Source organism: Tursiops truncatus, chromosome 15, assembly GCF_011762595.2.
Source record: "Tursiops truncatus isolate mTurTru1 chromosome 15, mTurTru1.mat.Y, whole genome shotgun sequence".
Taxonomy (NCBI): domain Eukaryota; kingdom Metazoa; phylum Chordata; class Mammalia; order Artiodactyla; family Delphinidae; genus Tursiops; species Tursiops truncatus.
In genome coordinates, this window is record NC_047048.1 from 62741559 (window position 1) to 62768397 (window position 26839).

The 26839-nt window shown below is 52.9% G+C and overlaps 2 protein-coding genes and 1 long non-coding RNA gene across 7 annotated transcripts in view; 1 reads left to right on the forward strand and 2 right to left on the reverse strand.

Annotated features, from left to right (window-relative positions):
- On the reverse strand, positions 1 to 23286 carry LOC141276537 (uncharacterized). The gene is made up of 5 exons (XR_012326275.1): positions 23149 to 23286; positions 18476 to 18617; positions 6868 to 6988; positions 1526 to 4922; positions 1 to 1036 (listed from the first exon to the last, which is right to left on the reverse strand). It is a non-coding gene; the product is annotated as an uncharacterized lncRNA (long non-coding RNA).
- Positions 1 to 25794, forward strand: part of MMP24 (matrix metallopeptidase 24) — a 29156-nt gene extending 3362 nt beyond the window's left edge. The window contains exons 2-8 of the mRNA XM_033841001.2: positions 1935 to 2051; positions 3728 to 4032; positions 11443 to 11604; positions 13903 to 14117; positions 16489 to 16627; positions 18038 to 18304; positions 20116 to 25794. Of these exons, the coding sequence (XP_033696892.2) occupies positions 1935 to 2051; positions 3728 to 4032; positions 11443 to 11604; positions 13903 to 14117; positions 16489 to 16627; positions 18038 to 18304; positions 20116 to 20453 (1543 nt within the window). The 3' untranslated portion in view covers positions 20454 to 25794. The remainder of the gene's footprint in view (positions 1 to 1934; positions 2052 to 3727; positions 4033 to 11442; positions 11605 to 13902; positions 14118 to 16488; positions 16628 to 18037; positions 18305 to 20115) is intronic.
- EIF6 (eukaryotic translation initiation factor 6) overlaps positions 24491 to 26839 on the reverse strand; it is a 6802-nt gene continuing 4453 nt past the window's right edge. For all 5 annotated transcript variants that reach the window (XM_073792920.1, XM_033840683.2, XM_073792919.1 and 2 more), the window contains one exon: positions 24491 to 24757. In XM_073792920.1, coding sequence (XP_073649021.1) covers positions 24748 to 24757 — 10 coding nt within the window. In that variant the 3' untranslated portion in view covers positions 24491 to 24747. The remainder of the gene's footprint in view (positions 24758 to 26839) is intronic.

Consider the following 26839-nt stretch of genomic DNA (forward strand, 5'->3'; position numbering starts at 1 on the left):
CATGTTATTGTTATTATTTTGTCTTTTGTTATTGATTTCCGAGTGTGCACATTCTAGGTGATGTAAAGCATACAAAATGTATAAGACCTGGTTAAGTCCCTCAAGTCCCTTAATATTTGGTTAAAATAGTCTCTGTCTCCTTTCCTCTCTATTGCCAAAGGCAACTGCTTTCAACAACTGCAAATAAGGCCAGACTGTTTTTCCCCCAGCGGTCTCAATCTATAGTTCCGTGAGCTGGTCATTAGGGCAGCACAGAGACATGAAATGCAAGGATGGCCCTTCCAATCAGCCGTGATCTTTTAAATCTCCTATCCTGGCCCCTATTTTATATCCCCAATGAAGTCCCAGGCTCACTGTTCCCTAATGCAACTTAACCTGACAACAAACAGTTATCAGGATTTACTTAGTTCCAAGCACAGGGCTAGCTTCTAAGGACACGATGAATACAAAACAGTTCCTGTCCTCAAAGAATTTACTATTTACTAGAGACAACAGACTAATAGATTTCAAATCACAATACAGTGTAGTTAAGCGCTGCGGATAATTACACTCCAAGTCCTACAGTTGTTCAGCCACTTTTTTATTTATTTATTTTTATTTTTGGCTGTGTTGGGTCTTCGTTGCTGCACGCGGGCTTTCTCTAGTTGCGGTGAGCAGAGGCTGCTCTTTATTGTGGTGCGCGGGCTTCTCATTGTGGTGGTTTCTCTTGTTGAGGAGCACGGGCTTCAGTAGTTGTGGCACATGGGCTCAGTTGCTCTGCGGCATGTGGGATCTTCCCAGACTAGGGCTCGAACCCGTGTCCCCTGCGTTGGCAGGCGGACCCTTAACCACTGTGCCACCAGGGAAGTCCTCCTGTTCAGCCACTTTTTGAACACCTGGAGTGAAAGAGACTTTACTGTCTTCCAAGCTATTCCTTTCTACCATGGGAAAGTTCTCATTCATTCATTCAACAAATCATTCTTGAACACCTTCTGAGTCAGGCACTGTGCTGGCACTGGGGATACAGGCAACGTTCCTGTCCTTATGGAGTTAGAACCTGGTAAGAGAGACAAAGAATAAACAAAAAGCTAAGATATGATGTAATTTCAGGCAATGATAAAGGATATAAAGAAAAATTAAGCGGGATAAACAGATAGAGGTGGGATGGGGAGGGGGAAATTATTTTAGAGAGGGTGGCAGGGAAGTCCTCTTGGAAAGGGTGACATTTGAGCAGAGACCTTCATGAAGTGAGGGAACAAACCATGTGAAGAAGAAGGGCATGGCAAGCAGAGGACACAGCAAATGCAAAACCCTGAGCTGAATGATCTTAGCATGTTCAAGGCACAGCAGGGAGGCCACTGGAGCTGGAGCAGAGTGCCTGTGGGGAAGCAGGGGGTGCCGGTGTCATCACGCGTAGGTGGGGGTTAGATCGTGGATCACGCAGGGGCTGTGGGCCAATGTGAGGAGTTTGAGTTTTATTCTAGGTGATTGGGGAGATCATTGGGAGGTTTTAAAGCAGGGAGTGTTGTGATCTAATTTCACTTACAGAGCATTTCCGCGTGCATTCCCTCCTTGGAGGCTCCCCACAAGCTAAGACCAGCGAGTACTAGAATTCTCACGTTGCCGATGAGGAAACTGAGGCTCACATTGACTCAGTCGCTTGCCCGGGCTCCTATGATTAGTGACGGAGCTGGAACTAGCAAGCCCGTGTCTTCTGACTCCCAGTCTCTCATGCAGCAGCGCTTCTTCATATGCAGTTAGGAGTGAAGGAAGTGATGAATCGAGCAGTCGATCGTGTTCCTTTCGGGGACCCCATCAGAGCCAGGGGCCCAGAGTCTGGGTTGAGTGTGCATGTTGCCGTTCAGCCTGGGACCGGGGAGCTGCAGTGCCTTCCTAGAGTGTCCAGGGACCACAGTGTTGGTGTGTGTGTGTGTGTGTGTCCTCTCTCTGCCCAGGTGGATGAAGAAACCCCGATGTGGCGTCCCTGATCACCCGCACTTGAGCCGCAGGCGGAGAAACAAGCGCTATGCCCTGACAGGACAGAAGTGGCGGCAGAAGCACATCACCTACAGGTGCCTCAACTCCCTCTCCTCCTCCTTGGCTTTGGCTCCGCCCTCACTCTGATTTTTCCCGGCCTGAGTTTCTGAGGCTCACACTGTAGGCGGGTCTGTGATCAGGGCCAGGCTCTGAGACCCCATGACTTTGTTCTCCTTGTAGCGTCCAGAGGATGCTACGTCTCCAGCTTCAGGTTTCTTTGGTCCTTTAGGGGCTCATGAGTTATGCTCTGTTCAGATTCCTAGAGTTTTTAGTTACGGGAAGTGGGGTATGTTCGGTAACTTTCACCTGGGATAAAGAACCATGGCTGAACCCATCCTCCCTACCGCTGCTTGCCAACCCCCACTCCCTCTGACCTGGATCCCTTCCCCACGTAGCCTGATGGATGGACTTCAGCTGAGATTCCCAGCACAGAGTTCCAGTTGTTTCTTAAGGAGCATAAAGAGCTGGGAACTGAATTGCAACAGTTGTCATCCCTTGACTGTCTGGGCAAAGCAGGATCAGACTCCAAGTCAGCCCAGTGACCAAGGGCAGGGATGAAGGAACCCATCACAGCAGACGCAGACATCAGGATTCAGAGGGGGTGGGGTCGGGGCCAGGCATAGGGCAGGCTCAGCTGGGCCCTGTTTGGCACCTCTCAAGTCTCTGATTCCATCTCAGGTGGACCCCTGGGTTCAGGAGTATGATCTGAGACAAAGATCCTTTGGGTTGAGCTAAGGACTCTCCTGCTCACAAGCTGTAGAGACCAGAACAGGATGTTTTCAGAAATCTGACGAGAGGAGGAAACTTAAGAAGAATCTGGGTTAGTAACTGCATAGACTTAGAGTCTCCTCAAGCGTAGAGTTAGAAGTGGCTTCTAAACCCAATTCTAACCTTAACTTCTACCACGCAACCTCTCTGGGCTTCAGTTTCCTTGCCTGTAGAATGGGTGAATAGTCTTTGCCCCAGGTGTTCTTGGGGCAGAGCAGCCAGAAGTAGTGATGCGCCATCGTGGAGAACCATGCAATATGGATACAGTAACCTTACATAGTTAAACCTATCACTGATTTAATCACATGCCACCCTATGCCAGCTTCTGTGTACACAAACAGTAGTAGTTGGTGCCAAAGATTTTTTTACAGGATATTTGACTTAAACTCTCCACTGTTTAAGTGGGTTTTTTAAAAATATTTATTTATTTAATTTATTTATTTGGTTGTGCTGGGTCTTAGCTGCAGCTCGCGGGCTCCTTAGTTGCGGCAGGCGGACTCCTTAGTTGTGGCATGTGAACTCTTAGTTGCGACATGTGAGATCTAGTTCCCTGACCAAGGATCAAACCCGGGCACCCTGCATTGGAAGCATGGAGTCTTAACCACTGCACCACCAGGAAAGTCCCTGTTTAAGTGTTTTTATAAATTTTATAAATGTACATTTTTATGTATTGGGAGAAAAACTTAAAATTTAGGAAATGCCATGCACAACTTAATCTTTTTTCTACAAATTCAACACAAGCTTTTTCAGAGATCAAATATAAAAACACTAAGTAAAAAGGCAGGGGTGGGGACCCAGAGCCCTGCCCACCCAACCTCTTCATCAACCCCTGAGGTACCTCAGCAGAATTCTAGGCCCACATGGCCTCTGCTGTTCCTTTTAGCTCTGCTGGTCTCTGATTCTTGGTCTGTTCCTCCCTATCAATCCTCCCCTCTCTCACCAGCATTCACAACTACACCCCAAAGGTGGGTGAGTTAGACACGCGGAAAGCTATTCGCCAGGCTTTCGATGTGTGGCAGAAGGTGACCCCGCTGACCTTTGAAGAGGTGCCCTACCATGAAATCAAAAGTGACCGGAAGGAGGCCGACATCATGATCTTCTTTGCTTCTGGCTTCCATGGAGACAGCTCCCCGTTTGATGGCGAAGGGGGATTCCTGGCTCATGCCTACTTCCCTGGCCCAGGGATTGGTGGAGACACTCACTTTGATTCAGACGAGCCATGGACGTTAGGAAATGCCAACCACGATGGTAAGGTCATGAGGGGACAGGGGGTTACTTGGCTGTCAGGGAAAGAAGCCCTGAGGAAGAGCTTGGAGGATACCACAGTTGAGTTTCCTGGTTTCTAGAGCTGCTTGTCCAAGAACTAAGACCCTAAGAGGGTGGGAACTGTGGTCTCTGATAATATTCAACAGTTGATCCATCAGGGCCAGGGCCAGGGAGATGGGTCAGATCACTTAGTAAATGGTCTAATTGGACTGAGTTAGGAGGAAAGTCTAGGCCATGAATAAGACGGTAAAGTAATGGATCAGAGGCTGGAGGAAAAGGTTAAAAGGCTTAAAGCTGAAAGTGGTAGGCTCTGGTCTGACTGATGAGGGCTTCAAAGGCCATGCTGTGGGAAAACATGACAGACTCTCTCCCTTATGTCAACCTCACAAGTGAATAATAGGCCCCGTAATTGCTCTAGCATCCCGTCTGCAGTACTCGTAACAATACTCCTCAGGTTGCAAGGGTTCTTCATCAGTACTTACTTGCAAGGCAACTGCTTAGTAAGTAGGCAACTGCACATCATTATGCCCTTTTTTAAGATGAAGAGTTGGAGGCTCAGATGGCATAGCTGGTAGGCAGCAGTGCCAGGGCTCAGACTGTAGTTCAACCACTGGCCATGTGATGAGGGGCGCATCATTCACCCTCAGTCTCCTCATCTGTCAGATGAGGGACTGGATTAGGTGACTTCTAAAGTCCCTTCCGACTCTAATGGAACATGATGCACGTGTTTGAACATTTAAAAAAGACACAGTCTCTGCCCTTTGGAAGTCCAGAGTCGAGTCGGGGAGACAGATGTATACATAAGTCACCCTGTCGCAAGGCAGACTGTACTGAAGGACGCAGCAGAAGTACGAAGAAAATGCAGTAGGACTCTGGAGGAAAGAGGGACAGAGGATTCGATTCAATTCTATTTTAGATTATAATAGATTAGAATTAGTATGTTAATATTCTAAGGCCCATGTCAAGTGTTTTCCACATACTGTGTAATATGTATATGTTATTATCATCCCCATTTTACAGATAGGTAAACTGAGGTGTAGAGAAACAGTAAGTAACCTACTAAGGTCCCACAGTTGGTGAATGGGGAAATACGTTTTCAAACCCAGACATGATGATTCCAGAGCCCATACTCTTTGCTACCATGCTGTTTCCATGGCTCTCCAACTGCAGGGCACACCAGAATCACCTAGAAACCTTTTTTAAGAATTCAGATTCCAGGCTCCAGAACCCTAACCTCTTGCTATTCTGATTCTCTGGTTCTGGGTTCAGGCCTGGGAATCTGCACATGGTCTCATAAATTCCCCAAGTGCTTCTGAGGCCGGCGTCCATTACCTTGAGAAACACTGTCTTAATCCCCAGAGTTTCCCTGACTTGCCTGATCATAAGAATCAACCAGGTTCTTGTTATAAACATGGATTCCCAGGCCCTTCCCCTGGAAATTCCAATTCTTAAGCTTAGGCAAGTTGGGGAAACACTAGGCCTTCTTTTTCCTTGGAGATGCTTCAGGCTGAGAGCAGCCTTTAAAGGCCCATTTCCTCTGAGGCTGTGTCTGCTGTCTGTAGGTGGGGACTGCCTCCTTAAAAGCATTTCATATCATTGCATGGATCAGGGATCACGACTCTTGTCCTGTCTGTCAAAGGGTGGTTCAGGAGGTGATGTGGCGAAGGCTCAGCCTAGGCAAAGTTATGAAACTGCTCCATTTCTCTTTGTCCCCCACCCTCTTCTTTGGGCTTCTTTCCTATCTAGCTCCATTTCCTCAGCCCAGGAATCCTCTCCCTTATGTCTTGGATGTGTTTCCTGGTTTTCTGAACACCTATTCTTTATCTTGTTCTTATTCTTGGATCAGTGTCAACCAATGGTTGTCTGTGCTAACTGATAAAGTGTGACGAGAGGAGAACTAACATTTTTGAGCCACTGTTATGTGCCAGGCACTGTTAGCTGATAACAGTCATAGCCCTGATAGAGATACATGAATTATTAAGGACATTCCTCCTCTACCCTGCCTTTCCCAGCCCTGGGTGTGCACTTCCCACAACTGCTCCTTGCTGGTGGAGACCTTGGACCAGTCTCAAAATCCTGAGAACTTCTTGTGGTGTGTGTGGGAAGGAGCTGGGACCTGTGGATGGGCTCCATCCCAGCACCCTCTCATCTGTCCCACCCCATCCTGACGAATGACCAAGAATTTGGATAGAAATTCCAAGATAGCTAATGTCTTCTTTGGACAAGAGTCAGGACTTTAGAAAAAAAAAAAAGAAAAAGAAAAAAAAGAGTCAGGACTTTGCTCTGGAAAACCAAGCAGAACTATCCAGTTGCAGCTCATAACCCCAGCAATAGACTGCTAGGAACCGGAAGGCAGCCATTGCCATAGGACGGCCTTTGGAAGGAGAGGAAAGGAACCAAGATTGATTGAGCACCTATATGTTATCTCGTTTAATTTCCACATAAACTCAGCGAGGGCGTGAGCGCAGCCTCCCAGGAATTTTTTGTTTATTAGCTTTCTTCTCTATTCTAAATTTCCATTACAGAAAATTTTAAACTTACCAAGTAGGGCGAATGATAATGTGAACGCCCCCAGGCACCCATCACCCTGCTTCAGCAGTTATCAACATTACGTCAGTGCTGTTTCATCTACCCTCCCCGACCCTCTTTGTTTTTTGGTGATGTATTTTAAGGAAGATCTCAGGTCTCACCTCTAAATAGTCCATTACATACCTCTAACAGATTATCTTTAACACAACCACAAAATCATGACCAACGCGACAAAATTAGCAATAATTTCTTAAAATCCAATACCCAGTGTTCATTTTCCCAAATTACCTCAAAAATGTCTTTAACGGTTGTTTGCTTGCAACAGGATCCAGAGAGCATCCACACATCATCGTCTCTTAAGGCCCTTTTCATTTACAGCAGTCACCTTGCTTCTCTTTTCTCCCTATATCTGTTGAAGAAATTAGTTATCTATTTTATATATAGCAGTGCGTATATGTCGATCCCAATCTTCCAATTTATCCCTCGCCCCTTCTTACCGCATGGTAACCATAAGTTTATTTTCTACATCTATAACTATGTCTGTTTTGTAGATAAGTTCATTTGTACGCTTTTTTTAAGATTCCACATATAAGCAATATCATATGATATTTGTCTTTCTCTGTCTGACTTAGGTTCACTTTACCATGTCTCTCTTCTGCATGTAGCCTGAGTAGATCTACAGGCCTGACTGGATTGACTTTTTTGGCGAGGATGCTTCCCAGGTGGTGCTGGTCCCCCCTGTTGCATCACATTAGGAAGCACTTGTGACACAGGCCGTCCCCCTCTTAGCGACGTGAAGTTTGAGCAGTTGCTTCAGGTGTGTCAGCCTGACCCAACCGCTATAAAATTCCCTCGGGGGACTTTATTTTAAAAAGGTTGCCTAAGCCCTAACCGCAAACTCCTGAATCAGAATCCCCTCCACCTGTGTGTTGAAAAGGCTCTCCTGGAGAACCACTAGAATGTAAAGGGGATTCTGATTCTCCACTTCTTTGGAGTCTGTGCGAAGGGCGATCTGGCCCACCACACCTTTAAGCTGATTTCGGGGAGTCTCCCAGGCACCCTGTGTCCTCATCCGTTTCCAATGGGTCAAGCAGTGAAGTCAGCAGAATTCACTAAGCTCTGCTGGGGAGGGAGCCCAGCCCTGGGGAAGGTGACAAGACGGGAAGCGTCATGGGGACCAGCCCTTCACAGGGGACAGTCCTTCCACAGTTACTACAGTGGTTCCTCCCCACCCTGGGAGCTAGACTGGGCAGGGTGGTGAGGAAAGGAAAGTTCTGAGTGGTTGAGACGTTCACACAGTAAGCGGCAGAAGAACAGAGAAGAAAGCCAACAAACAAAAATTCCCGGGAGGCTGCATCACGCCCTCGCTGAGTTTATGTGGAAATTAAACGAGATAATGTACAGGTGCTCAATCGATCTTGGTTCCTTTGCTGTCCTTCCAAAAACCATCCTAGGGCAATGGCTGCGTCCCAGTTCCTAGCAATCTATTGCTGGGGTTATGAACTGCGTCTGGATAGTTCATGCTTGGTTTTCCAGAGCAAAGTCCTGACTCTCATCCAAAGAAGACATTACTTGTGTCAAACCCAGGACTCTGAATTTTTAACAATCACCCCAGTTGGTTCTGCTGCAGATGGTCCAAAGACAACACCTGGAAAAAATACTGAACATTTGGCACTGTTCCATCCTGGCTTGTCCAGCACAGAGCTTTCCCTCAAGGAGCTCATAGTCCTGGAGCAGAAGACAGTGTGTGCTCCTGGCTATGATGTAGGGTGGAAAGTGGTCAGGGCCATAAAGATGATACAGATACACTGCTGGGAAAGTGTATAGGAGGAAGCAGTCATTGCTGGTTAGGGAAATCAAGGAAGGCTCCCTGGAGGATGTGGCATTCAGCTGAACTTTGAAGGAGTAAGGTTATTCCAGGTAGAGGGGACAGCATTGGCAAAAGAATAGAGGCAAAAGGAAATGTTGTAACCTTTGGGAGGGTTTCAGGAGTCAATGAGATGGGACTCACCAAAGATGGAGGTCCCAAGAGAAGGAAATGAAGCAGAGACAAGATACACTGGAGTAGCCAAGTAGACTGTTGGGTGCTTGCTAGGAAGCCCAAGGACTTGAGCTCCCAGCTCAAGGGAACTCTCCCTGTTGAGGATGCTGGTCCTTCATACATAGCTTAACGTGAACTTGCTAATTAACCGTGATAGTTCTGTGCCTGGAGGTGGTGTGAGTGCTTTCTGTACCTTGCCTCATTAATCTTCACCCCATTCTTATGACGAAGGTACCATTAATCCCTTTATTTTACAGAGGAAGAGATTTAAAATGTCACACTGCTAGGACATGGCAGAGCCGGGAGTCACGGCAGTCAGACCCCCAGGGACTACACTTCTGACCACTCTGCTTCTCTGCCTTTCATCCTCTGGGGTGGTGAAGCCCTTACCAGCCTCCTGCCCATTAAGCATGTGGGTCTTCTCCATCCCTCTGCTTTTTCTGGAGTTCTGCCCCTCCACACTCTCCTTCCATCTCCCCAGAGCAGCCCCCACTTAACAGGTCTCTTGGGTTTCTGTGCAGTAGGATGCCAGCTCCCCAGCTCTCCTCTGCCTTTTGGTCCCTGGAACAAACCCACAGACCCCTTTCCTTCAAGGGCTTACTCCTGTTCTCTGCAGAGACCCAGCACAGAGGCTTACAGAGTAATAGACACAGGCTGAGGACAAAGGTTTAGAGTCTAGCCAGGCGCTCAGAGCCCTGCTCCCTGGTTCTCAGCTGAAATCCCTGCGGATGCTCCCTGGGGAAGAGCCTAGTCAGGAGACAGAGGCCCAAACAGCTTGTCCCAGGTCACAGAACGGGCCAGGAGCAGAGCCAGGACCGGACCCCAGGAAGCAGGGCTGCCTTCCATTGGCGCGAGCAGCCGCCTTTGTTTGGGATGGAGCTCAGAGATGAGCTCACCCTTCCCCGCTGCCAGAGGGGCCAGGACCTGAGGAAGGAACTGGGGGAGGCCTGGCCTCCTCATGCCAGCCTGCCCTGCCCCAGCAGAAGGCCAGCCCCAGGCTCTTGGCCAAACTTCCCCTGATCTTGCCCATCCACCCTTCGCTGAAGGTACTGGTGGTGTCCGCGGAGCGGCCGGCATGCATGTGTGTGTGACTGAGTCTGCCCCATAGGGCTATTCTCTCTTCCCAAGACCTTAGCCAGGAAGGCCAGACACAATCCCCAGGCTCATCTGACCCTCGTGGGGCCCTCAGCCGGGCTGGGGTACGGCAGCTTGGCCAGTGCCACTGGGGCCAGAGTGAGCACGAGGACTCCTGACCACCTCCTGGGCTCTTGGCAGCCTCCCCTGCACTTCAAGGTGGCAGGACTGGACTGTGACATGCATTAGCGCTGGGCAACAGAGGCAGGGCTCAAGGGACATTCAGATGCCACAGGTCAAGGCAAGCAGGAGTCTATAACTGGACGTAATATGAGTCAGGACTGTTGATTCGACGGCCTGCTCAACTCCCTGCCCCTTGCATTTCTTCCCCAAAGCCAGGGCTGCTTAATCCCCTCGAAGTCAGGCCTTGCCCTGTCCCAGGCCTGACCCAGAAGTTCAGGGGAGTTGGCTTTAAGAGGATCTGGTTGCTGGGACCCCAAGTGCCTCGTGCTTCCTTTTTGGTCAACGGGCTTGTTCCAGGGACCAAGCTCCTGTCTTATGCATGGTGACAACAGGTGCCATGCAGCATCATGCCCTTCACACATCTTATCCTATCCGGTCCTCACACAACCCTCTGATGTAGGTACGACCTCCGCATTGTGCAAATAAGGAAATTGGGGCTCAGAGGGTAGACCTGACCGAATTCACAAAGCTCACTGGGGTAGAGCTGGAAATGAACGAGACCTGTCCTATTCAGGGGCCCAGGCTCACGACCACTCTGCTGTGTTGCTGCCTCAGCTTCACCCTCGGGATCCCGTGTCCCACTTTCAGTACCTGGACCTTTCGTTTTCACTCGCATTTGAATCCCTGCGTTGATCTTGGCCATAGCTCAGTCCTTTCAGGACCGAGAGCTGCTGCACGACCAAGGCTCCTCCTGCCCCCGGGTCTCTGAAGATGACCGCCAGCCTGCCGCCCCCAGGACTCCCCTCTGCCCGTCACACCCCCTCTGCCTTAGCTCAGGCTCTTTTCATCTCTCACCGGGACCCTCATACTGGCTTCCAGACCAACCCCACTGATTCCCCTGCCTCTGGTCTCATCACCCCCTAATCCTTCTTCCAACTGCAGCCAGAGTGATTTCATCATGTCACCACCAGCCCCCCTGTCCCCGACACCAACCTGCTTAAACCCCCCACTGGCCAAGAAGCCAATCCAAATTCCTTTGCATGGCATCACAAGCCCTGCGTGCCAGCCTGGCTGACCTCATCTCCCTCTGGCCCTCCCCCTCTGCTTTGTTCCGGAGCCAAGTGGAATGAAACTGCTTGTCCCTGGACGTTGTTCATAGCATTCTCTCAGCCAGCAATGCCACCTCCGCCCCTCTCCCTCTCCTTCCCACTGAATCCTTTCTGCTGACCAACTTCTTATCTTTCTAGACTCACCTTAAGCTTCACCTTCATGAAGCTTTCCCTGAACATCTTCCTTCAAGCGTAAATGACTCCTCCTTCCTCGGAATCCTCACTCGACCCTTATAGACAGCTGTAGAAGCACCTGGAACACTAATTTCACTTATTTTGTTTCTCTGTCCCTATCCACCACTATACGGAGAGTTCTGGAAGGTAGGGGTGTGTATGTCCCAGTGTCCGGGACAGGGCCTGGCACAAAGCTTATGCTAGGTGTTTGCTGAAGTAATGGATGGACTGACTGACACCTGAGCGGGTGCCCTGGGCACCTCCCCATCTCCCCCTCCACAGGGAACGACCTCTTCCTGGTGGCCGTGCATGAGCTGGGCCACGCACTGGGACTGGAGCACTCCAACGACCCCAGCGCCATCATGGCACCCTTCTACCAGTACATGGAGACACACAACTTCAAGCTGCCTCAGGATGATCTCCAGGGCATCCAGAAGATCTACGGTGTGTGGCAGGGGGGAGGGGCCACCGTTCCTTCCTTGGGCTGGGCCATGACTGCCTGCCTGTCGGGGCGGAGGGTTGGGGGGCGGCTGGGGACCTGGGCCTCTGACTGCTGTCTGCAAGGCTCCTCCCCCACCCCCCTCCTTCCCTGCACACTTGGGAAACCCAGGGGAGGGTCTGAGCTGCAACTGGGAGGGACAAAAGTGAACAGAGAGCCTCCCACTCCCCCTACTCTACCCGCCTCCCCCCTCCACACACCTCCCTCTCACCTCCTGTGGTTCCCTCTCAAGGGGTCCCACCTCTAGCCAAGAGAGTCACCCATCTGCCCAAGTAATGGTGATACAATAGGATAAGTATTATTACCAGAGCTTTTTTCTTAAACAAGAAAAAGACAAACTAGGCTGATATCTTGATTTGAGGGGCCTGCTACCATGCCACCCCATTCTCTGTTCACACTGGTGTGGGAAGTTCTTGTTCTCGTCAAGTCGGTGGAGATGGGAAGACCAGTTTATTACGGCAAACGCATGTCCACGTGGCACGGCCCCTACAGCCCCCAGGCTGTGCAGTACGGGAGGAGGGCTCTTCTTGGAGGCCCTGAGGACCTCACAGAGGAGGTCGCCCCACCCAAAGCCTGGAGGATGGGCAGGATCTCCACAGGTGAGGCAGCAGAGGACTGGACAGGTAGTGGGGACTAGGAGGTCTTTTGAAAATAAAATGGACGCTATTTGCTGATAGATTAGACACAGGGGTGAGGTTTCTGGCTTTTGTAACTGTGGAGCAATAGATTGACCTCTGTAGCTCAGAGATGTGGGCTGGAATATTGATCTGAGATCTCTGGTGTTCAATACGGTAGCCACTAGCCACATGTGGCTATTTAAATTTATATTAATTAGAATTAAATAAAATTAAAACTTCAGTTCTTCTGCCGCACTAATAACTAGTCGCTCATTTCAAGTGCTCAATAGCCACACGTGGCTAGAGGCTCCTGTATTGGACAGTGCAGATACATAGGACATGTATGTCATCATAGAACGTTCTGTGGGACGGCTTGAACGGAGGTCTTTAAAGCCATGAACCTGGAAGAGATCCCTTCGGGTAGTGATTCTCAACTTGGCAGTGCATTGGAATCACCTTGGGATTTCAATTTTAAAAAATACTGGGGCTTCTCTGGTGGCGCAGTGGTTGAGAGTCCACCTGCCGATGCAGGGGACACAGGTTCGTGCCCCGGTCCGGGAGGATCCCACATGCCGCGGAGCGGCTGGGCCCGTGAGCCATGGCCGCTGAGCCTGCGCGTCCGGAGCCTGTGCTCCGCAACGGGAGAGGCCACAACAGTGAGAGGCCCACGTACCACAAAAAAAAAAAAAACAAAAAAATACTGATACCCAGCCTTCACCCCCAGAAATTTGGTTTTAATTGGTCTGGGGTGACTTCTGAACATCAGGGTAGGGGGTTTTAAAAGTTCCCCAGGTGATCCTAATATGCAACCCAAGTTGAGACGCACTGACCTAGGACCAAAATAGAGAGAGAAAGACAGAGAGAGAGACAGAGACAGACAGACAGACAGAGAAGGGGACGGGAGGGGAGAGGAGAGGACCCAGGGTCATGCCGACCTTTAGAGCCGGGTGGATGAGGAAAGGCCGCCAGCAAAGCAGGCTGAGAAGGAACAGTACACGAGGTAGGAGGAAAACCAAGAGAGTGCAGGGTTCTGGAAAAGAGAGAAAAGTGTTTCAAGGAAAGTGTTTGTATGATCTTGCTACTCAAAGTGTGGGCCTCAGACCAGTAACTCTGGCATCACCTGAGAGCTTGAAGAAACACAGAATCTAAGGCCCCACCCCAGACCCTCTGAGTCACAATCTGCATTTTATCAAGATCCCTGAATGATTCATATGGACGTCAAAGTTTGGGTCAAGTAATGTTGGATTTGGCAACATGGAGGTCATTGGTGATCTTGATAGCAGTTTCAATGGGTGACGAGGCAGAGGCCATGCTGGAGCAGGATAAAGAATGGGGGGAGCAGACAGAGAGGGTAGGGGACACTGAGCCTAAGAAGGGACATGTCCTCTCTCGTAACAGGAGAGAAGAAAGAGAAGATACCAGATTTGGGGGTGGAAAGATGGGAGTTCCCATTTAATGGCTCTTTTCATGGATTTTCTCAAAGACTGGGGGAGTAAACAATGGGGGGGGGACAGGAGGCTGGAGTGTGACAGGCTTGTCTCAGAGCTGCCCGGGTGAGGATGAGGCAATGGCAGCAGGGGGCAGGGCACGCCTGGCCCTTCTCTAAGATGCAGCCCCTCTCTCCAGGACCCCCCGCAGAGCCCCTGGAGCCCACAAGGCCCCTCCCCACACTCCCCGTCCGCAGGATCCACTCACCGTCTGAGAGGAAGCATGAGCGCCAGCCCAGGCCCCCTCGGCCGCCCCTGGGGGACCGGCCAGCCACACCAGGCGCCAAACCCAACATCTGTGACGGCAACTTCAACACGGTGGCCCTCTTCCGGGGCGAGATGTTTGTGTTTAAGGTAGGACCTCGGGGCTCCCCTTCCACTCCTTCCCCCACCTGGGGCGGGAGAGAGCTGCTGCTCTGGGATTAGGCCTGCTGTGGGGCCTGGAGGGGAGCTAGCCCAGCGGCCAGGTCATGAGGTCTCTTCCTGGTGCTGCTGGGTGAATGGACTTGTTTCCAAGAGGGAGGCGGGAAGCGGTGACCCTGCCCCTTCCTGAGGGTTAACGGTGGGGGAAAAGTGCTGGAGACCGGCCTCCACTCTGTGACTCTGAGAAAGTCACCTCCCTTGTCTGGACCTCAGTTCCTCCATCTGAGGGCTGGGAGGGTCATTTCTCTAATGAAGGGTGTGTGCAGATCAAAGGAGTCATGGCTGTGAAGATGTTGGCTTGGAGTAGGGGCTGGCACAGCAGTGGCTGCATCTGTCTCCGGATCCTGCCAGGGCTGGTTCAGAGGACCGCCTGACAGGAAGCTGGCCAGGCTACATCTTGTCCCCTAGTCTGTTCCTGTCCCTCTAGCCATGGGTTGCAGGGTGGCAGCCTGCTCAGTGTGTTGCAGTTGGGTTCTCAGGGAAGCAGGCTCTGGGACAGTGTTTGGGATGCAAGATTTTGACCAGGGAGCACCTCTGGGATCCACATCTGTGGGAAGGAGGGGAGGGAAGCACGATGGGGCAGGAGAAGATAAGCAGCAACTAGACCCACTGCAGACCCGGCCACGCCCACAGCGAGTTCCGGAGCTAGAATGGCCCGTCAGAGTTGTCCCGTGTTGGGCCCCAAATGGCTGAAACTTTATTCAGTCAATGGGTGAGGGGGCATGACCTTGGGGGAGCTCTCTGGAGCTAGGCCATCCCCAGGGAGGTTGACAGTTGAAAACTGCCTGCTGATCACACTCCCGGCCACCAGCACAAGAGGCCCTCTGCTGACAGCGTGTCTCTGTCACACTGGCTGGTTGTGGAGAGCTGCCCCACTCACCTTGTGGAATTCTCGCCAGCAAGCTTTGAGCTCTGACCAAGAATCAGGCGACAGGGGTCAGCCCCAGTCCTGCTCTCACTGTGTGGCTCAAGGAGAGTCACTTGGCCTTCCCTAAGACTCTGTGTATCTCAGATCTACTTAACAGGAGTTGTGAAAGTCAAAATAAGGTTTAAAAAACTGGATGTGAAAGTGCTTCGTAAAACACCTTAAAAAAAAACTTTTCTAGCTTTTGTACCTTTTTTTTTTTGGCTGCGTTGGGTCTTTGTTGCTGCGCGCAAGCTTTCTCTAGTTGCGGTGAGCGGGGGCTACTCTTTGTTGCGATGCGCGGGCTTCTCATTGTGGTGGCTTCTCTTGTTGCAGAGCACAGGCTCTAGGCACGTGGGCTTCACTAGTTGTGGCATGCGGGCTCAGTAGTTGTGGCTCGTGGGCTCTAGAGCGTAGGCTCAGTAGTTGTGGTGCACAGGCTTAGTTGCTCCGCAGCCTGTGGAATCTTCCCGGACCAGGGCTTGAACCCGTGTTCCCTGCATTGGCAGGCGGATTCTTAACCACTGTGCCACCAGGGAAGCCCCTGTACCATTTTTATGAATCATGTTCATTCTTCTGCACCCTTGGATCCTCCAACTGAACGGTTCCTAAGCAAGTCTGGGTTTTATCATTCCCATTCACACATAAGAAAACCGAGGTCCTAGGAGGTTACAGGCCTCGCCCAGACTGCCTACCAACCAGGGCTGCAGTGGGACCAGGCACCAATTTGAGGAGGAGGGCTTTTTTCACATTCTTGGCCTATTGAGCTGCCATTTACTTAACATTGACTATGTGCCCTGTACTGTTCTAGGCACTTCACCTATAATCTCTCATCTGACCCCCACTATTACCCCCCTTTGCAGGTGAGGCTCTTTAAGTACTGAGCCCCAGGTCACGCAACTGTAAGAGGAGGAAACTGAATTCACACCCGGGGCTTGGGGGAATTTCCACGGCTTGCTTCCCACAGACCTTACCCTGCTGGCTGGAGCCAGCCATGAGGAGGGCACTCTGCCCGGGCTCAGTGACCAACCCCTGCTTCCCACCAGCCTGGGGAGGGGCCCCGCTGACGTCGGTGACTCTCTGCTGCCCTCATGTGGTCATCCCGGGCCCTGCATCATCCCTTCCAGCTCCCCGCGACGCCTCCTCTGCCCACCAGGCCTGTCTGCTGGCTCTGTCTCATGGCCCCTTGGGCAGCAAGAGCCATCAGGACCCTTATGTGAAGAGAGTTGATGGGCATTTTATCTTCCTCATTGGGCTTTGAAAGATAGAAGCAGACATCAGGGAGGGTTGCAAGGCTGGGCCCAGGGGAACGTGTTGGCTTGTTGGGGCCTGAGCCCCAGGGCCGAGATCACTGGGTTCAAAGGCTATGCCCCTTTCTTTCCTTGCCTTAACCCCCAGGATCGCTGGTTCTGGCGCCTGCGCAATAACCGGGTACAGGAGGGCTACCCCATGCAGATCGAGCAGTTCTGGAAAGGCCTGCCCGCCCGCATAGACGCAGCCTATGAAAGGGCTGATGGAAGATTCGTCTTCTTCAAAGGTAACGTGGCCTGTGCAGAAGGACCTGGCACGCTTTCCTGCCCTTCTCGGGACCCCCTTTTTCCACCTGTAAACTGGAAGAGGCAGGGTGGGAGGCAGATGAGCTGCAAGGGTCCTTCTAGCCCTAACAGAAACACTGCCATCTGACAGGACAGATCCCTGCAGGCAGAGAAATTAAGTCAGGGAGTGACTGCTGAGGGTCTGCATGTGCCGAAGTTGGTGGGGTGACAAGCCTCACCCCCACAAAGTATAGGGAGGTGCAGACAACTGAAGACCATCCAGTGCTCCATGGAAGGCCACCCTGTGAGTTCTGTAAGAGCCTGGAGGGGGGGAGGTCACGCAGGCTGCAGAGGCCAGGGGAGGAGGGGAACTAGCTGTATGGCAGGCCCACCCTGTGCTAGGTTGTTTCACTTCGATTATCTTGACTTGGGCCAGGCCTCAGAAGAGTAAGATTCAGATAGTGAGGAGTGAGAAAAGCATTCCAAGGGGAAGGAACAGCATGGGCAAAGGAGTAGTTCAAAGGGCTTTAGAAGACCCACCAGACAGCCCTGGAGCCCCACCGGAGAGCTGTGAGAAGTGGCCTGGAAAGGTAGTTTAGGGGAGAGTCCTGAGGAGCCCTGGCTGCCCGGCCGGACTGTGGTCTTAACCCATCAGGGCAATGCTGGAAGTTCACTGTTTGTTTCTGAGCAGCAGAGAGCCAGAGGGCAGGCGGCAATCCAGGCAGAGGCAGGAGGCCGTTTCTGAGACGGCTGCTGGAGTTGAGGAGAGCGATGTCTGTAAGGCCTGTACCAGGGAGGAGCAGTGAGGCTAGGAGGCTGACAAGGCCTTGTGAGAGGATAAGTGCTGAGAGGAGAAGGAAAGAGAGGGTGATGCCACCTTCTTGGGGACACTGGGAGGCAGACAGGTGGTGAGGGAGGGAGCCCCTGGGGTGGAGAGGAGGAACTCCGGAAGCCGACCTGGAAATGCCCAGAGGACGGTGGGCAATCAGGGTCCTGGGCCTGGTGCCCAGGTCCACTGGGAGAGTGGCAGCCTCAGAGTTGGGTGTCACTGGTAGAAGGTTGGGGGAGTACTACTGTGTGTGTGAAGCCGTGAGAGGCTGAGGTCACCCGGAAAGGAAAAAGGAGCAAGTCACACGAAAGGAAAAGAGGGTGGGGCACGGAGCCTGGGCAGCGTGGGGCGAGCTGCCCAGGATCTGAGACTGGATTCTGGCTTCTTGCCCCCTAAGCTCTGCCTGAGCCAAGAGGCCTCAGCCTCCTCCGCCACAGGGATCAAGCAGGACCAGGGCCGTCTCCCCCTGACACTGGCTCCATGAGTGACTTTGGTCCCAGTGGATGATGGGCAAGTGGCTCTATCCACAACCTCCAGCATGAATGACCGAGGAAGGCTAATCCTGGGTTCCTCTTGGCCACAGGTGACAAGTACTGGGTGTTTAAGGAGGTGACGGTGGAGCCTGGGTACCCCCACAGCCTGGGGGAGCTGGGCAGCTGTCTGCCCCGAGAAGGCATTGACACAGCTCTGCGCTGGGAACCTGTGGGCAAGACCTACTTTTTCAAAGGCGAGCGGTACTGGCGCTACAGCGAGGAGCGGCGGGCCACGGACCCTGGCTATCCCAAGCCCATCACCGTGTGGAAGGGCATCCCCCAGGCTCCCCAAGGGGCCTTCATCAGCAAGGAAGGATGTACGTAAGAAACCGGCCAGGTTTTGTGAGGGGGAGTCTGATTTTACGTGGGTCTCACCGGGGCCCACGGGCATACTCTCAAGGTATCCAGGTTTGAGAAACACCGCCTGGTGGTAAAGGCAAGTGCCTCATATCGACCCATGTTTACACAGTAAATTAATCCTCTCTTACCAGCGGCCAAGTCACAATTTCTCATCTGTAGGGATCATTCGCAATTGAGAGATGTTTTCATAGACTGACTTCATTCCCTCAGACAGCATTTCTCAAACAGTGGTCCTCAGGTGTACTCTAGGAGTTCCTCAAGGTAACAGATCTGAAATGATGGATGTGGTGGTTCAAAGGTGCTTTTTCACAGGGCTTAAAGATAAGAGAGAAGCATTTTCTAATTATGAGACATTTCCTAAGCTCCTCCTGGAGGCCAGGCTGACTCACAGCCTCTCCCTGCTCCGGACTAGAAGCTTCTCAAGAAGAGGGGCTGGGACTTGCCAGGTGCAGAGTGGCTGTCCATGGCTATTTGTTGAATCCATCTCTGCTCATCTGGTCAAAAGCACAGACCCTGGAGCCAGCCTGGCTGGTTTCATATCCCACCTCCACTGCTTACTAAGTTTTAGCTGTTATCATCATTATTATCTTGTTGGGGTGTTTTAGTTTTTATGGAATGTCAGGTGTCATTCATTTACTCCACAATAATTGCTGAGAGCCAGGTTGTGTGGGAGGGCTGGGGATGGAGCTTAGAACAAGACTTGCCTTGCATCCCTGGCTCCCAGTCTCGAGGCAAAAAACAAAGTGGCAACAAATGCAATAAGGGAAAGCATTTGCCAGAGAGCATCTAGGGAGAGGGCCATGTGAGAGAGGGTCGTCAGGAAGGGCTCTCCAAGGAGACGTCACCGGTAAGAAAGCCAGCAGCCACAGGGGCAGAGCTGCTATTTGGTGGCTCTCCTGTGTACCTGATGCTTTACACACATGGTCTCACTTTCTGGGGAGCCTCAGAGACAGGTGACATCAAGAACTTCAGCCAATGAAAATCCCAGCCAAGGTGGGGAGCCGGCCAATAGGAGAGTGTGAGTTGCTCTGTGTCTGTGGACTGGCGGGGCGATAAGGCTGCTGCAGGAAGCCTTGTGGTGGTTGCCAAGCCCTGCTGCCTCTTTTCCTTCCAGCCCCTCCCCCAGCAGGGTCCCAGCGACCCTGCAATCTGTGTTGCACAGTCACGTGTGCCAAGCCAAAAGAAGTCCATGATAACTGCGAAGAGGTGGTGCCCTCCGTCAACGGGAGAAATCTTTCTCCCTGCCTCCCTTGGCTCAGGCAGGAGCTGGCTCAGCCCTAGAGCTACGGAGACAGTGCCATCCAAGCCTTAAGTTGGGGGCTTGATCTGACTCACATGGGGGAAGGGCGAGGCTATGGGCACAGGATGGCAGAGCTGAGACCCAGGGCTGAGAAGAGTCCTGTCTGGGAAGCACAAAATGAGCTTACCAATGCTACTTCCAGCCCCTCAGTGGCTTCCCAGCACCTTTGAGATGACAGGGTGGGCTGCTCCAGGTCCCAGGTGCCTCTCTGCAGCTGGGCAGGTCGTCCTCCACGACCAGCCACACCACTTGCAGGGTGTGCAAGGCACCGCATGCCTACCTCCAGGAGTTCCAACACGCCCCCACCACGTCACGTGCCCACCCGCCTTTCAGAGCTCCTCTTGGGCTCCTCCCAGGTGGGAGAGGCGCCCCTCCTCCACGCTGCCACAGCACCCTGGGCCCTCACGCTGGTGCAGAACAGGTGCAGGGAAGTGTCTGGGATGGTGATGATGGGCCGTGTTTCTGCAGATTACACCTACTTCTACAAGGGCCGGGACTACTGGAAATTCGACAACCAGAAACTAAGCGTGGAGCCAGGCTACCCGCGCAACATCCTGCGTGACTGGATGGGCTGCAACCAGAAGGAGGTGGAGAGGCGCAAGGAGCGGCGGCTGCCCCAGGACGATGTGGACATCATGGTGACCATCAACGACGTGCCAGGCTCTGTGAATGCAGTGGCCGTGGTCATCCCCTGCATCCTGTCCCTCTGCATCCTGGTGCTGGTCTACACCATCTTCCAGTTCAAGAACAAGGCAGGCCCTCAGCCTGTCACCTACTATAAGCGGCCAGTCCAGGAGTGGGTGTGAGCAGCCCAGAGCCCTCTCTGTCCACTCGGTCTGGCCAGCCAGGCCCTTCCTCACCAGGGTCTGAGGGGCAACTCTGGCCACTGCCCACCGGGGCCAGCATGGCCCTAGGCCAGGGGTCATGTAGCCGAAGTGGTGGTGCATTGGCCTAGGCTGAGCATGGGGCAGGGAGTGATGGCAGCTGTGCCCCAGGGTGGGTGTCTGGCACCCAGCTGCCAGCCTTCTGTCCTGGGTAAACTGCTCCCTACTCAAGGGAATAGGCCAGGCCCCATCAGGAGGCAGGGACCATGCCAGGAGGAGGCCGGTGGTCACTGCGCCCTGTGGCGTCCACGAGGCACCACAGCGCCATCTGTACCTGGCTGGACCCAGCACCTTCTGTGGGAAGCCAGCGCTAGCGGTCTCAGCCCCATCTGGGAGATGCCACCAGTCCTGGTCCCCCATTGCCAACACCTGCTGGTCAGATGTCCCCCCACCCCTACCCCACCGTCCTCCAAGGCTACAGGACCCCTGCTGCCGACACAGTGGGCAACAAGCCTGGGTTTCCTCTGCTGGCAACAGCAGATCCCTCAGGAAACCTGCTCCACACGTCAGGGTCTCCTGAGACCCAGGATTTAGGGTCACATGCTGCAGGCAGGGCTGTGGCCCAGCTGGGTCTGACAAGGACCCAGCTGTCATGTCGTGAATATTTCAATGTCCTGTCACTATTGTTTAAAGTCCCATTCTGCAAAGGCTGCTTGAGGCTTTAGGTGAATTAGAGGTGACTGTCTTGGTGATGAGGCCAGCCCTCCCCCCAGCGATAAGGACCAAGGTGCTGTTAAGGCCACTCTAGTGCCCAGACACGCCAGGAGCTGGGCCCCGCTAATGAGGCTGAAGGGCTGGAGCAGGAGCTGACCCCATCTCGGAGGCTGATCTGAGTTTGTAGCTGTCCTCCACTCTCCCGTTCCTCTCCCCATCCCCCAAGTCCCTGGCCCTGCTCCAGCCTGTCGCTTGTGGCCTGAGGACTCAGCCTGACTAGTGAGGTGAGACGGAAATAGCTCTGGGCCAACATTCTCACGGCCTTGGGTTAAGGGGCCCAGGGCAGCCTTCTGAAGTGCTCAGAGCCCACACCCCTAGCTACCCTGAGACCACTTCAATCTCTCAGCCCAGAAGCAGTGTTTATACCATGAGCTTGGCCCCTGCTAACCCAGCTCTCTGGGCCCATCACCCTGCATTGCTCTTCGGAAAGGGGCAGCCACAGCTGGTAACAACCCCAAGCCTAGGGGCCCGCCCCTCACTGTCTCTGGCAGGAATTCCTAGGGCTCAGCTTGCCTCACTCCAACCCAGTAAGAGGCAGCCCTGCTTGTCACTACGGAGCCGGAGGCAAAACCAATGGGTTCAACTATGTCCACGGGCTCCCTGCCAAATCCAAGCAGAGGTGTCAGTCTCCAGGGTGCTGGCAGGGCCTCTGAGCCTGCATGGGCCTTGCCCCCACCCCGTGGCCTCTGGGCTTTGAGTCTGCTTAACCTGTAGCAGACAGGGACTCTGGGAGCTGTCTTGAACAAAATCTCTCATCCCAGAGACACCTATATGGGTCCACTGTGTTCCCTGTCATCATCCTGTTTTTTCTCATTTTGGCCAAGGGCGGGCTCCCTGGGGCGGGTGGGGAACAACTGCAGAGATATTAGTGATTCATAGGTTTGTACAGTGTTTTATACTTTGCAAAGCACTTTATTAGCTCACCCCTGTCCGCTCACATGTAACTCATGCAGTCCCTGGGAGGCCAAGGGTAACTCTCCCTGTGCCCTCAAATGACGCACAGAGGCTGTTACCTGCCCAGGCCACCCAGTGGGCCTGCTAGACCCCTCTAGGGTCCAAGATGAGATCACAAGTGTCTCTTTTATCCATCTTTTCTTGGCCTCCCTTCTCCCCTTCCGGGTCCCTCTCCACTCCTCAGGTTGGTGCTCTCACTTCTTGAAAGCTCTAGGCCCCCCAGGCTCCCCACTGGCTCCTGGTACTACCGAGGTCAGCTGAGAAAGAGCAGGAGATGGAGGCAGGCAGCCCAGGCTGCAGATGTGAGGGATGCAGGGCCAGGCCCAGAGAGGGCTCAGCCTGGAGCCTTCCAATCATGGATTCTCCTGCCTTGTGGTCATCCGTTTGTCCATCATCCCAGGACAGGGCAGACAGAGGGGCAAAGCACTGGAAGCCCCAGAGCCCAGCTTCCCCTCAGTCTGGGGAACATCACAGCATTTCAGTGTCAGTCACATTTTAAACTGATCAGCCTTTGTATAATGTTTTTTAAATCATTTCTAAATAAAACAAAAATACAGAGTGTGTCATTTCCCTGGGATGTGGGAACAAGGATCAGGTTCTGGGTGGTCTTAAGAAGCTTCTGGGAGACAGGGTGCTTTGCGGTGTCTGGGAGGTGCCCCATGCATCTCATCTGCCGGCCCAAAAATCAGATGCCCCCTCTCTCCAAAAGGCTGGCCCTGGAGGCCCTCGGTTACTGGGGTCTCAGGAAAACAGCCAGATAATGCCAGGGTGGCACCCAGGATGGCGGAGCAACCCCTCCCAGGAGAGGTATGGGCAGGTTCACTGTGGCAAGGTCTTTTCTCAAGTCAAGGCACATGGTGCCATGACCAAGGACAAAAGCAAGAGCTCAGTTCTTGGCAACAGGGAAAAATGAGGTGAGATTAGGTCAGCAGCCTTGGGGTCTTCTTACCAAGAGCCCTGGCCTGGTTCTGGAAGCCAGTGACAGGAAAGGCTGCCCCAGCACCCAGACGGCTGGAGAAACTGTGGGGTGGGGATGAACACGAAGGTCTGAGCTGGGCTGGGTGCAGGCTGAGAAGCCAACGAATCTGGGGTAGCGGGAGGGGCCAGAGGCAAGACGGTGTCCCAAGGCGAGGCTGCGGAGGAGGCTTTCTTCCAGTCCCCAGCGAGCTCCCCGACTCTCCGCGCGTCTCCAGGGTGGCGGAAGGTGGGGAGAGACGACAAGGACCCGAGCAGGAGAGGCGTACAGGATGACGGGAGGCGGCGGGCGGTAAGGGCGGAGAGCGACGAGTCAGTACCAGGAGGTGCAGACGATAAGGAAGCGCACGTCGTCCAGCGGCCCCCAGGCTCCGGGCTCTGGCCAGGGCCGCACAGGGCCCTCGGGCGCCGCGGGCTGGGGTTGGGGGTGGGTCTGAGGTTGGGGCTGGGGCTGGGGCTGCGCGGGCTGCACCGGCTGCGCGGGCTGCACCGGCTGCGCGGCGCCCTGGCCACCGCTCAGCTGAGCTCCCATGTTCTGCAGGACGAGAGGCCCGTCAGGTACGGGACGGGCCGCACGCCACCCCCGCCCCGGCAGGGCCCGACCCTCACCTCGCACCGCCCGAGCCGCCGGTCAGAAGAATCCCAGAGCCGGCCTCCACTTCCGGCTCGCCTGCGCAGCACCGTCAGCAAGGACTGGCGTTGTGACGCCACGGCGCACGAACCCCGCCCTCTGACCGCCAGAGAGGAAGGTTTCAGGGCACAGGGGCGGGGCCCAGCAAACCCGACCCACCCACCAGCAACCGGCCACACCCGCCCGAAGCCCCGGGGCTCCGCCCCGCGAGCAACTCGGAGACGCTTGGAGCCGCCCCAGCTACCCTCGCCTCTCCAGCCCGGCTCCGCACCCACCCAAGGCCCTAAAGGAAAGGGCCTACCGAGATTGGTCTGAGGCGGTCCTGGGCACCTAGCAGCCAGGCCAGCAAACCTCCATCCACCCTGGGTGAAAGAGGACAAGACTGCCCTGTAGCCAGGTGCCCCAGAGCCCTTCAGGATCCTCACACTGGCCTAGGAGAGAGTTGAAACAGAGTCATCTTTGAAGCCAAAAGTATGAGGCTGAAGTTGTGTGGAAAATGGGAGAAGTACAGTGGAGAGTGCTGCTTCCTCTTGTCCTGGGATGAAACCGCCCATCTGGTGATGGGGGGAGAGGAGTGGGAGACTGTAGAACTAAGGGGTGTGTGTGCATCCTACCCCACCTCCCCCCGGAACAATGGTGGGGGGCTGAGTGCAGGCTGAGGTCCCCAAATAACACATTCAGAATGGCCGGAAGAAGCTGCCCTTTAATGGGTTGGCACAGACAACAGAGCTCTCAGCCAGAAGCCATAGGACCTGTGGCAGGTTTTTGCAGTAACTATAGATTCAGGAGATGGGCACAGGAGAAGAAGGGCTGGGCGTCCAGCCACTGAGTCCAGGTGAGCTCTCTGCCACGGCCCTGCCAGCATCCAGGACAGACTGGGTGGGGCGTGGAGACGGAGCCAAAGTCCAGAGCCAGGAGCCCATGAAGAGTATGGAAGGTGACTCAGGTGAGGCTAGAGAGAGAAGGAGCATTGTCAGTAGGTGCTTCACAGAGCACAGCTCACCCTCCACTCTCAAGGTGCTTGCCTCCACCCTTACCCCAGGACCTCTGTTCCAGCTCAGCCCCGAAGAGCCACACACAGAGGCCCCTCCAGATTCCACTGCTCCCACAAGTCACAAATCCAGTCTAGCACTCTCAGTGCTTAAAAACTAAAAGTAACTCCTCCACTCGGGTGGGTGAACTCAATAACTTATTCAAATCGTTACTGATCATAAATCAGAGCCTCACAGGTCAAGCCCAACAGACATTAGACAAGGGAACAAGGTGGCTCAGAGAGGGTAAGGGACAGGTCCAGGCCCCAAATCCTCTAGTGGCAGGGCTGCGGCCAGAACATTCTTCCTGGAGGTGATGATCATGTGCACGATTATAAACATGAAGTATGTGTTTCTTTTTTACGGCTGCCCCTCACGGCTTGTGGGATCTTAGCTCCCCGAACAGGGACTGAACACAGGCCCTTGGCAGTGAAAGCACCAAGTCCTAACCACCGGACCACCAGGGAAATTCCCTTAAGTACATATTTCTTCTTTGTTTTTCTTTTGTTATCTGAAGTTTTTATTTCTCTTTAAAGTACTAAAAAAGTTGGATTCTATCTTAGTTTTCCTAGGATTGGCTTTTCCTCATAAAATCTTAAGTAGAAGAAATGAAAGAACTTTGGGGAAGCTGAGGTACATATTTCTAATCCCCGACCTGACACCTTCCTTGTGAGGTCTCATGGGCACCTCAAACTCAAACAGGTTCAAAACCAAAGGAGGCTAATGAGTTTTGTCTCTTCTTTTCCAACACCCATGTCTTTATCTTAACTGCAATGCTGACCAGGGCTGCTGACTGCAGGCAGCTCTGCCTGGCAGTTTATGAAGTTTCACCATTAAATATAACATTTGCTGTAGTTTAGTAGGTAACAATTATCAGGTTACAGAAATTTCTTTCTGTTCTTAGGTTGCTAAGAAGTTTTTTTTGTTTTGTTCTTTAATTAAATGGTTAATTGTGGAAGTACTGTTTTCTTTATGAGGTTCAATGTTCCAAAAGGGGAGGAAGGGTATATTCTATTCATCACCCCATCACTGCTGTCTGGCACATAGTAGGTGCTCCAAAAAAAGTTGTTGAACAAATAACAAAACCACTGGTACCACTTTCCTATTCAGACCCTTTCAACTGCTCTCCAGTGCTGACAGCAGAGCTTGTCAGTGTGGTCTCCAAACTGCCCTCATCAGAATCACCTAGGAAAGATTATTAAAACAGCCACACATGGTTGGGTCCCACGCCAAACTGAGGGAATCAGTATCTGAGGGGTGAAGGCAAGAAACTACGTTACAAGTATCCTAACATAAAACAAAGGTCAAAACACCTACAGTCAAAACTTCTTGACATGGGCATTCGGAGTCCTCAACACTGGGAATAAAACCTTTCCCCTTCACACCTTCCACACTTCCCCATCCCTGGTTCTGTTTGAAGTGCTTCCCCACCCTATCTTCGCATTTTCAATTACCTACTCATTTCCCTGAAGCCCAGACTAAATGATCTGTCCTCCCCAAAACCTTCCTGGATTCCAGAAAAGTGTATCACAGGAGCTTCCAAAACCACAGAAGGCACCTTTTACTTCTTCTTTGAAGGTAGCTAACTTATATATGGCCACTACATCTTCTCTCCCCTGCTACAATCTAAGTCCCTCTCAGAGGCAGGATGTAGCACTAAGCTGCCGGACTATCCCACGTGGGGTCTTGTCCATAGGGTTCAATGAACATCAAGCAATTGAATGAATGAAGGAGGGAAAATGAAGGGAAATTCTGCCCCTGCTAAGTAGGGAGTCTGCTACTGGACACCTGCTCTACTTTGGGGTTTCTATCCTCATAAAGACTCCTGTGCTAGCTGGGTATGGCGTGCCTTGAGAAGGATCCTAAATGGGGGGGTGGGGGGGAGGCACTAAATATCCAGCACCTGCTGCTCTTCCAGAGGAAGAGATTCTAGAGCCTAACACCCCAGAACCTTCCAGGGTTAGGGCCCAAGAACCCACTCTTGTTTTAAACCCACAAAGTCC